Genomic DNA, 16,704 nt, shown 5'->3' with positions numbered 1-16,704 from the left:
ATTAACAGACGATAATTGTCCACGATGAGCGCATGTAATCCTCTGACTGAAACAGTATGTCTCTATGTTTCTAACAAAGAGCCAACACCAACACTAGAAGAACATTTGAGATTAATACTTGACCTCAGAAGAAGGAGGGGTGGTCAAATCAGCATCAAGATTATGCTTTAATTGAATCTAAGTAATATCTTTTGTCCTGCCTTTATAATTATAAACTCAGAACTCTGTGATTAGCTCATCTGTATGAAATGAGCACATCAATTATTTAGCAACTTATTCATGGGAGAAATGATCGCCTGCAAGAGCAAAAGAGCTAAAATTCAACTTTAGATAGGGGAAAGAAGAGTGTAATGAAGGGTATATGAACAAATTGTGGTACTTTATAATAAATAGGTTCCAAAATTAACAGCTGGACAAGGTCACTAATACAACACTGCCTCTAAATTAACATTTGTAGACCAAATTTCTTAAGATCCAACAATGAACAAGGGTAAAATTAGGCATCATGGTTCATTTTTGAACATGCAAAGACAGAGGTTGGCAAAAAATGGGACCTATAAAGTTGAAATAAGGACAGAATTCAGACATTTAGACCATGAAGAGTTAACAAAAAAAACTGACAGAATCTAGTTGAAAAGACAGGAGACGACAATGTCCTAATTAATGGTGAGACATGTCTCATCTGTGATGATTAATGCATAAATAATTGATTTTCCTGCAGAAAGAAGAGTCAGAGAAAAAGATTATGACTGACTGTTCAGATATGTTCACCATAGTTCTTTATCTCAAGAGTTGATTTGTTTTCACATTTAAATTTTTCTAAATGATCTGAATGTGCAGCAAGAAAATGACATGAATCACAGTTTTGACTTTCGTCTGGGTGATTAGGAGGATTAAACTAAGTGATTAGTCGATTGTTAGGAAGGAAGCCACCATATTTGCATCCATATGGTCAAAGACCAGTTAGCAGGTGGCAGAAGCACTTGAGTAGAATGCTTATATTTGCAATGGGTGTTGGAGAAACAAAACTTATTTGTGAATATCTGCATCATAAATTCACAGTATTTCAGCATCAGCGTGTAAATTCAAACAAAAATCTCTAAATAATGTTTTATACTTTATTCTTGACAGTATGTCTCCATTTGTCATTTAAACTGATGCTGCTAAGAGAAAAGAGTTTAATAATTTATTGTTTTCCAGGAGCCCAAAAGATCAAATCTCCTGTGACAGACCAGCTCAGAATAAATGCTCCTATTGATGCAAAATAATTATGTCAAGTCCTATTTAGGTGTTTTTAATTCATCTAATGTAACATGATGTAAAAGTGTCAGGGTAAAGCCATCCAAGTCCAAAAACTTTACACAATATAAAGTTAAAAGACAAATCTGAAAAGCAGGAATTAAATCTCATTGGAGTTACACACCTCAGCTTTCCGCATTATCTCTTTGGTGTCTTCGATCTTTAGCTCCAGATCTAGTCTGCCCTGCTCAGTGGGAGGCAGGCCATGACTTTCACACTCTTCCAGAGACTAAACGAAGATATTTACATTAGAGGTGTGTGTTTGTGCTTTTTACATCAAAAATAAACTTGGCAGAGTTTAACAACTTCATGTTTGCAACATTTTTGCCCTTACTCGCTTGCAGTGAATAATATTCTTGTGCTCTCTGGCCACTCTGGTTGCCCATTTTCTGGCCTCTTTGTTCAGACTGTGCTCCTCGGTCGTTCCGGACTCAGACTCCAGCTGACGACTCTGGTACACACAGCCACACACAAAAACAAGCATAGGTAAACACACACGCATCCAGCCACAGGCATGTAAACACAGATGAGAACAAAGTCAGTGTTACAGTTCCAGGGAAAATAATTAATACTCACTGAACTTTTTCACACTCTGTCATATTATAACCCCAAACATCAGTGTATTTCATTGGAATGTTATGTGGCAGAGAAATACACTGTAGTGCTTAATTGTGCAGGGGGAGGAAAAATGATGCATAGTTTTCAAAATGCTTTATAATCTGAAATGTGTGGCATGCATTTCTATTTAGCCCATATTGCATTATACCCACAGGTAAAATCCAGCAAAGACATTTGCATTCACAAGTCAACATAATTGAAGGGTTTAGGTGACTTTGGAAAATTTGTTAATTCTTATCTTCTACATCACATAATAATGTACTACTTTGTGTTGGTCTACCACACAAAACCACAATAAAACACGGTAGGTATGTTTAAGGCTGCAACGTAATCAGATGTTTGAAATGTCAAGAGATTCTGTATTTTGCACTGTAGATGCTCAAGGCGTGTGATTATGCTGAGGCTAGTTATTAAGCTGAGGAAAATGCGAGTGTGAATGTTTCCTTCTCAAATAATTAATACACCATGTGTTGCAAAGCTTTGTTGTTATCCTCACAGATCAAAATAGCTGCTATTAAAACCACATGTGGAAGACTGACAGTGTGTGAAAAATGCAGGGGTGTGTATTTGTGTGCACAGCAACAAATGAACAGAGCAGGAGGTGAAGAGAAACAGTCCAGTTCTGTTTATATGCTGCTTTGATCCGTTTTAAACAAATGCAGGAAAATATGTATGCTTAACTACAACCATCTGTCTCAATTACTTACCATTGATAAAATAAGTAAAACTAGTCATTATTAAGAGCTTCTGACATTTACAAGTATATATAAAAAATGTGGTACTTATGTGTGAAAAACTGAAAAGAAATGTGAAATAAAAACCTCTGAAAGCAAAAAACCCCGAAAACAAACCCGATCCTTAGGATGCACAAATATTAATAACTAATCTGTGTTCATAAACCGCATAAGATGGGGTACTCATAATTTGATAATAAATATGCGTCATGCTCTTATACAGAATATTTTAACTGTGTCTTTTCATGCAAGTCATACCTATTAATTAAGTGCTGAGTCAGTAACACTGGGGCATTAATCCAGCTAAGTATAGGTGTGAAGCTGAAAGTATTACACAGGAGATTTACAGCTTAATTACATTTGGGCGCTGGAGATTCGAGGGGAGTTAAGGAACCAAAGCAGATCTCTAGATTAAAAACAGTGGCAGTGAGATAAAATGCCATGGAAAGAGGGTCAGCTAATTTGTTCCTTACCAGCGTGCTGAAATTATTGGGTCAATTTCTATAAGCTTTCTGGATGCAGAAAAAACAAACAAAAAAAACATTATGCTGGTGCAGAAAATATTCAAAGGTCCTCCTTGAGGACAGTGCTGTTTTCAGGTTCTCCTTCTGCATCAGTTTTAGAAAACCTGTCTATGTACTATTCAGTAAAGGCCAAAAGAGCATGAAAAAAATTAGAAAAACAAAAAAATTACAGATTGTTTAGCTTTTGCAGGACCTGATAGTAGGTCGAGTCCGACATCTGACTCCATTATAGGGGGAAACAAATCCATAATTTTACATACAAATCTTATTACAAAGTAGGAGATCAATGAATTCAGATTTGATTGTCAGTGTTTGGGTCACCTTGGTGCTATTGAGTTTGTTTATGTGCGAGAAAATCCAGGTCAAAATTTGTACTAGCAGCTTGAAGCACTTACAACAAGTTCTCTCTGTGAAATTGGGAGAATCTTAACAGAGTTTTAGACAGTTTTTTATTTGTATTTGTAAAAAAAAACCTTAACAAAACAAATATAACCTATGTTATTATTTTTTACAAATACAAATCTTTTTACACATCAGTTCTTGTCTATGGATACACAAAAATAAAATTCTCCACTATTTTATTGTTCAAGGTTCCAAAACCCAATTCACAATTACACATTCATATTTATAAGTACAAAATATTTATAAGTGGAATTTTAATCCATCGTCTTCGCCTAGATACTGAAGCTAATTTCTCTTACTAATTGGAAAGTCCCTCTGACTCTAATCAATCTAATCAATCATTCTAATTTCAAAAATAGATTTTTTATTCTCCTTTGAATAATGTTTCTCAAATTAAAGGTTGGATTTTTATAATTTTTTTCAATGCAAGATTATGCAGCTAAATTAAAAGACAAAATTGTTTTGAGACATTTCACACATTTGGTGGTGGAGGACATTAACTACTTGGATGGTTCAAAGCATTTAGAATTATACTGCACTCCCATAAAAAGCTCAGCTGTCATCATAACACTCATTTGGATTAGTGTGTAGAAATAACAGTGGTTAAAGCGATGGCAAGGCACTCGGTTAAACAGTAGTGTGCGTTAATGGGCAGCAATGAATCTGCTGACTCAGGCTTCAATTTAAAAGTGTAAACATTCATCGGAGATTGCTGCTTGTTGCATGTCATCCTCTCATTCTGACCATGTGTAGCTTTAGTTTTTAATCATATTCTGAGTAAACAGCAGCCCCAAATAGAAAAAAACCCCTAGAAGGTAAAAAAAAACCCTAGTATCTACACCCATTTTTAATTGGAACATTTAGAGCTCACATAGTCTTGTCCTGTTTCCCCAGAAAAAAGGGATCTGTCACCACAGCTGGTGGAGCTGTAGCACTGCCCAGACAAACATAATTTATCACAAGACATGCATCACACTTAACTCAGGGCATCATCATTTCTATAAGAGCTGTTTTAATGGATTCCTTTTAAAGCAAATGGGGCTTGAGACTCCAGAGTGTCTGCGGTAGAGTATGGGTACTTTTATTCTGTTTTTTGTCTCTACATTGAATAATGCTGCACTAAAACGCCAACAAAGACCAATTTCTGAACTATGTCATCCCTTTAGGAACTTGACCTTTTTGTGTTGGGCACTATATGGCAGTACAAACTGCAACTCATGTCTTCTGAGTCTGTCTGTAACTTCTTTGAACACACATCAAAACATAAATACCCCAAAATAAGAACAAGCAGTTCTGATTTTTTTATTTTCACCATTCTGTTGGATTTCAATGGCGGTTCAATACAGAAAGAACAGAATGGAAGACAAAAACAAGAGATCTCCATCTTGTTAGAGACATTTTTTAAGCTTGCATCTTGCAAGAATATGCAATAAAAATTATGAAATGCTTTGAGAGACTGCTTCTGGATCACACCAGAGCCAATGTGATCCCAGATGCTGATGAGCAGCAGCTTACCTACAAAGCTAATCAATCCACTGAAGATGGTTTCACCTGGAGCCTCAACACCAAACAAATGATGTGCTGCTCCTCTGCATATTTTGTTTGACACATCTGTCAGACTTTTTTTTCTTATTAAAATAAATACATATCAATAAATGCTACAACCTCCTCACAGTAAAATGATCACAAGTTTATGACCTGGTTGTAATCCTGAGTGCTACTGGTTTTTCTCTTGTGCTTCTAAAGTAACTAAACCAAAAGGTTTGAGGCAATAAAGTCCCTTTAAAATTGGCTAAAGTTACACCTTCCCAGTGAGCTTTGAGCGGTGGTTTCATCTAAGTTACAAAGAATAGTAGTTGCTGAGCCATAATCATCAATTACAGTTTTACTGCTTAAAATTCTGCCTTTTAAATTTTGCCAGGGAAGTTTTTCTCCCACTTGAAGTTGCTGAGTGAGACACCACAGCAGTGGGAGTTTCCGCCTGGGGTTTGCAGACATTGAGAATCTGTTTTGGACTTCACATTGGAAACTCATTGAAACCTACGAGGGTAAATTGAAGTTTCTGAAAAATGAGTTTCAGCACAAACGTCCAGGGTTTCATAACTGGAACTGGCCTCAAGATGCTAAATGTCCTTAAGACAACAAGCAGCATAATGACAAAGAGGAAAGGGAAGAAAACAGTGGTTTTAACGCAACTTCATAATTCTCTAATACTGTGCAGGCTTACACAATAAAAAATAATGCTTCTAAACTTAAAGTGATTCCATACAAAAATGTTCTACATGGCAACACTAACAGTTCCATCTGTACTGAAGCAGGCAAGAGAAGCTACAACATCATCCTTTCATCCATTCAAAGCAAATTAATTTAATTTAATTTAATAATTACCTAGGCAGTCAAAATGTGTGTCCAGGAGGAAAGTCACTTGGGGCAACTAACTGTGCTTTCATTAAAGCTTTAGTTGACTACTACAGGTTGAATACTTGTTCAAATACATACAGCATTACCACAGCAGTCAGATATGATGATGGTGGTGTGGATGGTTTGTGTCAGGAATGAGGATGGGAATGCTAGCAGCTGATAAAACTACCTGTGCCAGGGTCATTCTCATGGCACTGACGGGCGACGGCTCAATGTCCACCAGCTGCTGCACCGAGCTCAGAGTCTGCAGTACGCTCCCACAAAGAGGCACACACATAGACAGGAGGCATCCAAACATAGACACACACACCCCAGTAGCAGCAGTGAAAGCACACAGAGTCAGGGAGGGGTTAATCAGAAAGAAAATAGATCAGGGTACAAGTGTTAGAAAATGTTGAAAAACGGGGAATACATGGCAGTATTAGAGCATTGTTATGCAGAAATATAGCTGCTTGACAAAATGTTCATACCTGTTGAACTTGTTAGCATTTTGTTATATTACAACCACAAGCATAAATGTTTTTTTATTGGAATTTTATTTGATTGACTAAAGTAGCCCATAATTAAGTAGAAGAAGGAAAATGATGTATGACTTAAGCTGAGTAAAGGGCATTGCTGGAACAAACCTTGTTAGAGGCTGTAAAAGACTTAAGCCTGGCACAGAAATTCAGCTTCCAACAGGAGCAAAGCCGAAAACATACAGTCAGAGGTACAGTGAATTGGTTCAGATCAAAGCATATTCATGTGTTTGAGTTCCCCTGTCAAAATCTGGACTGTAACTCAATAGAGAATCTACACCAAGACTTATAAACTCATCTTCACAGATGTTCTTTTGCAATGAGGAACGGGTGATAATTTTAGTCTCCAAGATGTCCAAAGTTGGCAAAGCCACAACAAAAAAATAAATAAATAAAAAATCAGAGGTCATTTTGCATTTAAAGGTTTCTCATCAAAGCATTCCAGGGGGATGATTACAATCTCAAACCACAATCTTGAAAGGTTTACTTTAAATAACATGTACCCTTTTCATTCCACTTCCCAATTACACACCATTTTCTGTTGAACATCACATAAAATTCTAATAAAATACAATAAAGTTTGTGGTCGTAATGGTAAAAAATGTAAAACAAAAAGACCAAGAGGTATAAATAATTTGGCATGGCAGTGAATAAAAAGTTTACACAAGGACTAAAAAGCTGGCTGAAGAGGCACAAAAAGTAAATGAGAAACACGGGAGCACAAAGTGACTCACACAGAAAAGAAATGGACTCTGGAACTGTGTCACAGTGGAATTAGGAACTTTGTCCACAGAAACATTTTTCATTGTAGCCATAAAATACGTAACAAGATCCCAAAGGAGTGAAACAGCACAGCTCTGGATGATTTAATCACACAGCCTCTGATCATTTGACAAAATTCTTAAACATTTTTAACATCCAACAACCAGTTGAATTTAAAAATTTTTTAGCCTAAATTCATGTAAAATAAAATTAAAGAACTAATAAGATAAGCTCCCAATGGACAAACAGTATTTAATTTTAAACTTAGAACAAAGAGGTGATTCACATTTCTGTTCAGTTGTCACCAGACACAATTTAGCTCAATCGCTGCCATCTTATGTGTATAGTATAAAGAATGCACAAGTGAGACTGATCAGAGTTGCTTCTCAATCTATTTTGTATTAATGCAGTTCTCCATGATCATCAGTGTACAGAAAGAATTGTGATATTGCAGATCAGATATGCCACACCTGACAAATGAGGAGGCTGATTTCATGTCAAGAGTCCGAGAGAGAGTCACAATTTGTTGTTTTACACAATATAGAGTTACTGTCCTGCTGAAAACTGGTTTATAAACAAACAATAAAAGAGCATCCCTTAACGTGTACAGGTATTAATGCATCATCAGTGCGTACAGCTTTGGGACTCTCACCATATCGTATTCGCTGGCCTGGAACTGGAAGTCGTGTGCCTTGTGAAACACAGGGTTCTCTTGCATGAACAACTGCTGGTTGAACTCCTGTATTATCTGAGGAAGAAACAAGAGCAGACTATTAATGCTTTCATTTTGACTATACTGCAGTCGAATGGAACGTCAGTAACTCTTAACTAACTCCAGCTGCTGATTTCTGGGGAGGAGGAAACACCAAACCTTTTCATTCAAGATCACACAAGGTAAGTGCTTCACAATTATACTTCAAGTCTGAGCTGGACGTTTTTGACAATCACCTCAGTGGTATTCAACGAATGGAGCATCTGTTGGATTTCATGCAAAAGGTTTTGACTGTAGATGTCTAAGCTTTTTATAAGCTTTTTATTTCTGTTTGACTAGTAAAGAAACCATCCAGATAAGGCTTCTTATCTACTTGCAAGACTATTTTCCACTTGTTCTTATCTTAATATTTGTACATATATTACTAATATTAGTGTGTAAATAGCCAGTATGCACAGATAGGGAGAACATTTCTGGAAAAGGTTTTTCAGGAGGTAAATTTTCAGAGAACACAAATTGTGTTTTGTGTGAAAGAAAGGCTTAACAAACAACAAGATATGCGTTTTCAAAAATAATATTACCTATGTGTGTAAGACTGTTGAGCTTGACTCCTTAAACCACGTGACTGTAACACGAGTAGTTTCTTGTATGTCCCTTAAATACTGAGTAAATACTGAGAACTCTGGAAGTTGGTTTTGCAGGTGGGGACACATCATTGAGCTAATACTATGGCAAATAATAATGGAAATAGGTTGTCTTTGGATGTCTGGTAGACTCATTTAAATTGGAGAGCAAAATAGGAACATTTGTTAAAATTTCAGCTAGTGTGAGTTGCTTTCACACTGCACTCTGTCAAATCAACAAAACCCTTTGAAAAACCTGTTCAAAGGTTTGGTGGTGCTGCATCAAGAACCTGTTTCTTGATGCAGATTTTAGCTGTAGTAGGATTTCTCTTTTGTCTTTGATAGTACCTCTTGTGCTAGATTATTGCTTTTGTTTTGGATGCATTTACCCAGAATGCCTTGTGCTATAGTCCGCTTCCTTCTTTTATAGCGGATTTCTGGTCCGCTTGCATCCTCATATGCATTCAAACCGTGCCGAATCCACTTCAACTGAACCAATACCTAGATTTTTAGATGGACCAGAGATTGCTTTTTTTGTCCTGCATCAAACTTCAATTGTACATTCACCTCCTCAAACAAATTGTACCTTCTAGGCAAGTGAACCAGAGTTTTATTAAAGCCAACTAAACTGGGCGGTGTGAATGCACCCTTTAAGTGATTCCACTTCAAAATTATTTTTAGGAGGAAAATCCTCCATTTGCCAAATCAGGCAGAAAAGGTTACAAATCTACTATGAAAACCACCTTGTTAGGAAGGTAAAAAGTTTTTGGATAGACTATGAACTAATGGGTGAGAGGGTATGGTGAAAGTAGGGTAAACATTTGTTGAAAATTTGCAGCAGCCATCACCCAGTTTATCCTCCTCTGCAGTTCATATGTTGAGTGAACGTTAAGTCACGAGACAGGAGGTCTATGGTTTTGTTTGAAAACATCACATTTAAATCCAACCACTCCTACTGAATTTCACAGACATTCACAGAGTTTGCATTCAAATAAACTGATAAAAGATTTTATACACCATGACCCTTTTAATCTCCGTTCCTTCATCCTAAAATGAACTTCTAAACTAAGTTGACTCACCCTGGAAGATTTTTCTAAGAGGAACTGGAAGGTGCTGTGAGTGGCCTGCGAGGCCTCCAGCTCAGTGCGGCACAAAGCCACCAGGTAGTCCTTCACATGCTCATAGATTCTCCCATCCAAGTCCTGGAGGACAGACAAAGAAAAAGATAACAGGGTTACACTGAGAAGAGTGTTAGTTCAGTATAATTTCACAATATTGTGTATCACATACTTAGCAAGAAAAGTAAGTAAGTATTGTTTCTTTGTTATAACAATGCTTTTTGGCAATTAACTGTATACCCTCGAAAAGCTTGTTAATTTCCTTTGTGTCGCATTTGTAAGAAAGAAGACTATAAGTAAGAAAGAAAACGAAGCAGCTGTTTTCACTTGACAGCAACCATTAGAAGTTTAGATGAACGGGCAGAAGGACATTTTAATGAGGTATGAGGCTCAAGTGATCAGCCAAGAAGAAGGCCACACTGCCAAACACACAAATCAGCCAGTGGGAGAAAAAAAAAGATTGAAGCTTATGGAGAGAAGAGGGAAGGAACTGAGGAGGTATTAACAGCATTATTTGGTGAGAGAAAAGAAAATGAATGAGTGAAATAGTTTTTTTTTAGGAGATGTGTAGAGTTCACACAGCTGCAGAGGAAGGTAAGAGAGTTCAACAACAGAATGACCACACACTAACTCACACTTCAGCTTTCAAATATTCAGGCACAAATAAACGAATCTGGCCAAATGCCTTGCCAAATGTCATCAGATGCCTGAGTCGTCAAAGAAAAATACTAAAATATTTAATTTGATCTGTTTGAAATTATGATGTCCAAACTATTTAATTGTCCTTTTTATTTCACTTGGTGTTTCTGACATCCTTACAGAACACTCTGAAATGCTGCTGTACAAAATTAAAAGCACCCACATGTTTTCACACACACATACACACCCCTGCGCACACACCACAGCATCATAAAACAATAGGATATTGACAAGGAAATTATGTCATCAAGGGTGGGCAGTTGGCTGACTTCACTCTGCTTGTTCCCTCATCAGTCTGGCCATTTCCTTCTCACCCATTCTTCCCATCCTCCCCTCCTCTTTTTAGCCATTTATGGTAGTGCTGAAACAAAGTGAGTCAGCTTCCAGAAAAAGCTCAGACGCGGCACAGCTGCCAGTTGGACGGTGTGTGTGTGTTTTTAGGCGAGTGACTGCATTGGCCAGAGCAAAGCAGAGCACACAGGAGAACAGAGGTGCAAAAAGTAACTATTGGCACCAGCTTTGACCAGCAGAGGGAGACGTGGAGCTGCTCCTGACCTCCTACTACAGCTGTTGCATCTACAAGGACAACAGTGTTTATGTTTAGGATGTAAGTTATTGCTGCAGCCAGATGCCAGAACAGTCACTCAGGAGAATATTTAAATTCAAACAATTAAAAAAACTATGCTGGTTTTCTAATATATCTTGTACCTAAAACCCTTGTTTTCTGTCACGTATGTAAAATAAATTGATAGTTAATGTAGTTTTATTTTGTTGAACATTTCAGCTTTAACAGATTTTTGTTCTAATTAATAAACAACAACCTCCCTCTGCCACATTTCATGATATAGTGCCTTTCAAAAGTGGTAATTTAAAATAAAAACGTAGCTCATGAAAAAATAGTAGCAGATTCATATTAAAACTAAATAACTGGAAAAATTATACTCAAAATAAATATATCAAAACAAACCTCTGCATGCCTTGGGAAAGCATTCAAGCCCCTTGTGGGTTTTTTTCCCCATTTTTTCATTGTACAGTTGCAAACTTTAATGTGTTTTATTGGGATTTCATGTGATACAAAAACAAATACCAGTAAATAGATGTAAAAACAAAGGAAAAGAGTACATGGTTTCCACACTTTTTACAAATGCAAATCTGAAAAGTGCGGAGTACGTATTTAGCAACTCAATGGTAATGCTAAATAGCGGTCTTTGACAGGGTGCATTTCTACCAGCTTCAAATCTACAGAGTGATTTTTTTCCGACATCTTGTTTACAAACTAGCACATTGTCAGTCAGACTGGTCAGACTGCATGGAGAGTGTCTATGGACAGAAAATGGCAAGTACTGTCTTAGATTCTCAATCGTATTTAGGTTGAGGCTATTACTTAAATAATAGAATCTAAACTATCCTATTGTAGCCCATACTGTGTTATAGGGGTTTTGTCCTGTTGGAAGGCGAACCTCGGCTTCAGTTTCAAATATTTTGTATCTTTAAACTGTTTTTTTTTCCAGGTTTGAGCAGTACTTATTTACAGCATAGAGGACACTATTTTGTTCAATAATATCCTCTAATAAACCTCTGAGGGTGTTCAAAAACCGTCTTGATTTTATGCTGATGCAAAATGATACGAGACTAAATGGGGCTGAACACAAAACCAAAGCATTGTTAAATTTTTATTTTAAACAATTTGAAAACCAGATATAATTTTTCTTTCACTTTTACAACTATGGTCTACTTTGTTTGTCTATCATAAAATCCCACTAAAACACAGTGAAGTTAGTGGTTGTAATGTGACAAGATACACACAACTCTGCAAGCCACTGCAAAACTTCAAGAATCTAAAAGCATATATTGCCAGGCTTTACTGCACAAACAAAGTAATAAAAGAAAGCTGAGGTGATGGCTCTGTCAGTTTGGTACCATTTTTCAAAATTACATTTATTACAGAATTCCATGTGACATTGTCTAACCTCCACAACTAAAAGAAGATAAGCAGAGAGTAGGAACAGCTTTCTTCCTCCTAGCAGTGTCCCCCTATTCTCATTGTGTGTTTGTGTGAACATATTTGTGTACATCCATACTTCCCTGCAGTTCTGTCCTTCTGTTGCAGTGAACTGAGGATCTATTATTCAGGGAGGCCTCCAAGTGGAGATGCTCACACTGTACATGCCTGAGGGCCAGTGTGTCAGAGGGAAACTGAAGCAAGGCTGAAAGCTAGAAATAGGTTCTCAGAAATGTTTCAGTTCGCAAAGTTGAACTTATTTCTCGAGTCACTTTATTAGTCATGTAAATTGCATGTTTGTTCAGAAACGGGCAGGAAGAAAGTGTCTCAGTCAGTGTACCTGGTTTATAGGAGCTAAATTCACTACTAAGAGTTCAATTAACTACTCGTTTCAGTAATAAACTATCCAAAACCTAAGATTACGGGTTAGTCGTTTATTGTTTGTTTGTTTTATTTTGCAATTATGCTTATATGAACATTCTCATTTTTAACCAACCACGGTTGTGACAATAGTGGGAATCAAAATCCCTTACACAGCTTTTATTTTATTTATTTTTTTACTCAGATATGAATTTCAAATCATAACACCCTGGAAGACTGCAACTCTCTTTAGAGCCTCAAAAACTGTGATATCATCACTTTTTTAGGCACATTTTTTCCCTTCAGCCTATTTTCTTTATATTGGTTTCTGGCAGTTTGCAGATTTACATTGAAGATGCTTTCCTAAAAAATAACAATGTCCAATTTGAGCTTGGAACCTGGAAATGCTTCTGCTCTGCTGAATAAAAAACTACTTCTAGGTTTTATCCAAATGTAAGTCTAAAGTCAGCAGTAGAAATGTTGATGTAGCAAAACAAACTTGAATCTTTTTTTGTTGGATTTATTTTCATTTTAATTTTTTATTACTCCACTCATCAGTCTATGGATATGTATTATCTCAATTATATCACTCAGTTTTGCCCCTAAAAACAAATGTGTTCAGGTCAAAAAGTCTTGTTGAACAAATCTTTACCTACTTGTATAATTTTGTCAACTTTTGGTAAAAAGAAAACAACAACAAAAAAAAACATACTTTCAGATCAAACATGCACACTCTCCATTTCAAAATGTTTGGTCAGACTCAAGCAAGCATATTAATTGAAATGCTTAACAACAGTTAATAAACAGTTACATAAGTTTTGGTTTGTGAAGCTAAGGATTAAATTCAAAATTCTTCACAATCTAGTATCTTCTTATCACAAACCCCAACATTTCAGCTCTTAATTCATCTTTAGGTATGTACCTGTATGCAGTGCAGCAGGTCTGTGTGATAGTAGCGGTCATGATGGGCGTTTGCAGCAGCTAGCGTTAGCAGGTAGTCATTCCTGGCTTGTGTCGCTTTGGAGTTACAATCACTTCTCTTTGCTTTCAACTGCAATAAAAAAAAGAACGTTATAGATTTTTGTGCTTTGCCTTTTGTTTCATTTGCACTAAAATGTTTTAGATCACCAAACAAACTTCAATATTTGCTAAACAGAAATAGCTATGAAAACTAACCTGACAGAATGTGAAAGCAACTTCTGCCAACACACTTGTGCTATTAATGTTTGCAATAACTTAACATAGCTCAAGAGGAATTTTGACCAACTCTCCTTTGCTGAGTCATTTTAATTACGGTAATTAATTCAGCAACATTGGAGAATTTTCAATCAGAAATATTTGAGTGTGAAGTTTTTGTTTCACAAAGAAGCAAAGTTAGATATGGTAAGATATCTAAGGTGTTAAAGGCAATAACATTCATAGTGAGACCCTCTTACCTTTACACTTGCCTTCTGTAAACTAATTCTTGATTGAAAAAGTCCAAGTTTGGACCTGAAAGAACAAAATAAGACAGATAAGAAGAACAGATTTTGTCTATACATTATGATGTACAGTATATTAATGATGAAATAAAGAGACTTCTGTCATAAAATCATTGAGTATTTAGGTTTTTATCCATCTGTTTCCACCTTTTATAATGTCAGTCCTACACTTTCCTCTGATCTTTGCACTTTGAAGTATAAAGATTGTGCCTGTGAAATTCCAGTTTCTCATCATTATCACCCTTTCTTAAAAGTGTTTCCACCGCCTCTGGCTTTCTACTAAGTAATAAAGAACAGATCATCCAATCGATGCGAGCCCTAGCCAGAGCTGAGAACTGAAGTGAAAGTGAAAATGTCACCATAGCTACTGCTACCAAGAGGTGGTAGGAAAGCAACACTCATCAGCACCAAGTCAAAATCTGGAACTAATTGTGAGATGGCAAAGCCTCAGATGCTCTTCTGCTCAGTTGGCTTTGCAATGAAAAATCCTGTTAGGCTCAAAAGGCAAGAAAAATAAAAGATATGTGCATCATACACTGTGAATATGATGCACAGATGTTTTTTTTTTTTTTCACAGAAGTTCTCCTGATACACGCAGCGCCTTCCTAAACTTACTTGGCCTCTATGTCGGCCTTCTCTCGTACGGCGTGTGCAACCTGCTCGCAGTCATAGTATTTCTTCTTGGCTTTCGCCAACTCCTTCACCGACTCCTGCAGCTCTGCTTGAATGCCACTCAACTGATCAATGGTCTGGGAGGAGCAAGCAGAGAGAAAGTTGAGTTGCCAAAGAAAGAGCTTAATCACCATGATTAAGCTATTTCTTAATCATGTTAAGAAAAAGCTTAATAGGATTTAAGAGTAAAGGAGAACAAAGTTTGACTATCACTTCTACACATTGACTCACCTTCTTGAGCTGCTGTTCCTTATAGAGTCTAACAGTCTTGGCAGGTTCTGATATTTGACTCTTGTAGTTGTCACATACATTCAGTCTCGACTGGCTCACCTGAACAGTTCCCTCTAAATAGGCTCTCCAAACAGCATACACATTCCTGGTTGGAGAAACAAAAAACAGTGTACACCCCCAAGAGCCTTTTGCATTAGGAGGATCTGATTTAGCACAGTGTGAAGGGTTTGTACAGTAGACTAGGTATTTTTTTTATTTTTATAAATCAGATGTTACTCAAAAAACTGAGTTGTATATATTTTGTTGTTCTTCTGTGGTGTGTTGGAGACCTGACAGATATGTTCATCTAACAGAGCTTAGATTAGATTTTCAGCTGAACAGAGGAGATGAATGAGCAGCTTTTTTCAGAGTAAATTATAGGACATATGAAAGCATTTTCTGTTTTTAACACAGTAAAGATCTAGGTATCTTTCTCAGAGATTAGATTTTAGCTCTATTTTAGATAACATTTGGCAACAATTCAGGTATATTGTAAAATTGTCTAAATACCTAAGTTTAAACTGAGTTAAAAAAAAAAGTTACTCTGTGCTTATGTAAATCCAGTTTCTTGTACAGAACAAAATAAAGGCAAACCCACCTATAATCTGTTCTCTGGTCATCGGGGCTGATTCCAGGCCAGTCTCTCTTTAGGTACTGACTTGCCAACTTCTGCAAAGCCTGAAAGCACAAGCACAACAAGAGGGAACTTCATAAAAAGCAGGATAACACAATACCTTTCTAATAATTCAGAGAGATTACTACACTTGATGCCATAACAAACACAAGTAATGAAATTAAATAATACATAGCAGTCAATGATGTATATTAAAAAAAGGGCAGGTCTCAAGTTTGCTCATGGAGAGGTAGGTCTATTTTCAGCTGATGAACTACAGTACAATGCAGATTTAATATATATATACTGTATATATATATATATATATATATATATATATATATATAAAAATTCCCTTCTCACCCACCGCGGGTGGTTCTTATCCTCTGAGCTCGGGTCCTCTACCAGAGGCCTGGGAGCTTGAGGGTTCTGCACAGTATCTTGGCTGTGTCAAGGACTGCACATTTCTGGACTGAGATGTCTGATGTTGTTCCTGGGATCTGTTGTAGCCATTGGTCCAGTTTGGGGGTGACTGCCCCGAGAGCCCCGATGACCGCAGGCACCACTGTGGTCTTCACCTTCCAGGCCCTCTCCAGTTCCTCCCTGAGGCCCTGGTATTTCTCTAGTTTCTTGTGCTCCTTTTTCCTGATGTTGCAGTCGCTTGGTATTGCTACATCTACCACAACGGCTTTCCTCTGTTGTTTATCCACTACGACAATGTCTGGTTGGTTCGCCATTACCATTTTGTCTGTCTGGATCAGACACTGGAGATATATATATATATATATATATATATATATATATATATATATATATATATATATATATATATATATATATATATATATATATATATATATATATATATATATATAA

The 16,704-nt window shown here is 36.7% G+C and overlaps 2 protein-coding genes across 5 annotated transcripts in view; one reads left to right on the top strand and one right to left on the bottom strand.

Moving 5' to 3' along the window:
* Positions 1-16,704, bottom strand: part of fchsd2 (FCH and double SH3 domains 2) — a 60,756-nt gene that overhangs the window by 16,191 nt on the left and 27,861 nt on the right. For 2 of the 4 annotated variants that reach the window (XM_023351126.1, XM_023351128.1), the window contains exons 4-13: positions 15,814-15,893; positions 15,177-15,321; positions 14,889-15,022; positions 14,229-14,283; positions 13,715-13,843; positions 9,693-9,815; positions 7,931-8,026; positions 6,168-6,242; positions 1,634-1,750; positions 1,424-1,528 (exon numbers count right to left, since the gene is read on the bottom strand). In XM_023351126.1, coding sequence (XP_023206894.1) covers positions 1,424-1,528; positions 1,634-1,750; positions 6,168-6,242; positions 7,931-8,026; positions 9,693-9,815; positions 13,715-13,843; positions 14,229-14,283; positions 14,889-15,022; positions 15,177-15,321; positions 15,814-15,893 — 1,059 coding nt within the window. The remainder of the gene's footprint in view (positions 1-1,423; positions 1,529-1,633; positions 1,751-6,167; positions 6,243-7,930; positions 8,027-9,692; positions 9,816-13,714; positions 13,844-14,228; positions 14,284-14,888; positions 15,023-15,176; positions 15,322-15,813; positions 15,894-16,704) is intronic. The other 2 variants (XM_023351127.1, XM_005809024.2) reach the window with 1 other exon arrangement.
* p2ry2 (purinergic receptor P2Y2) overlaps positions 8,038-16,704 on the top strand; it is a 44,620-nt gene continuing 35,953 nt past the window's right edge. Inside the window, exon 1 of the mRNA XM_023351133.1 lies at positions 8,038-8,172. The gene's annotated coding sequence lies outside the window, so the exon portion shown is untranslated. The remainder of the gene's footprint in view (positions 8,173-16,704) is intronic.

This window comes from Xiphophorus maculatus, chromosome 18 (genome assembly GCF_002775205.1).
Source record: "Xiphophorus maculatus strain JP 163 A chromosome 18, X_maculatus-5.0-male, whole genome shotgun sequence".
Lineage (NCBI taxonomy): Eukaryota > Metazoa > Chordata > Actinopteri > Cyprinodontiformes > Poeciliidae > Xiphophorus > Xiphophorus maculatus.
The sequence above is the reverse complement of the archived record's forward strand: the minus strand, read 5'-3'. Positions and strand labels throughout refer to the sequence as shown.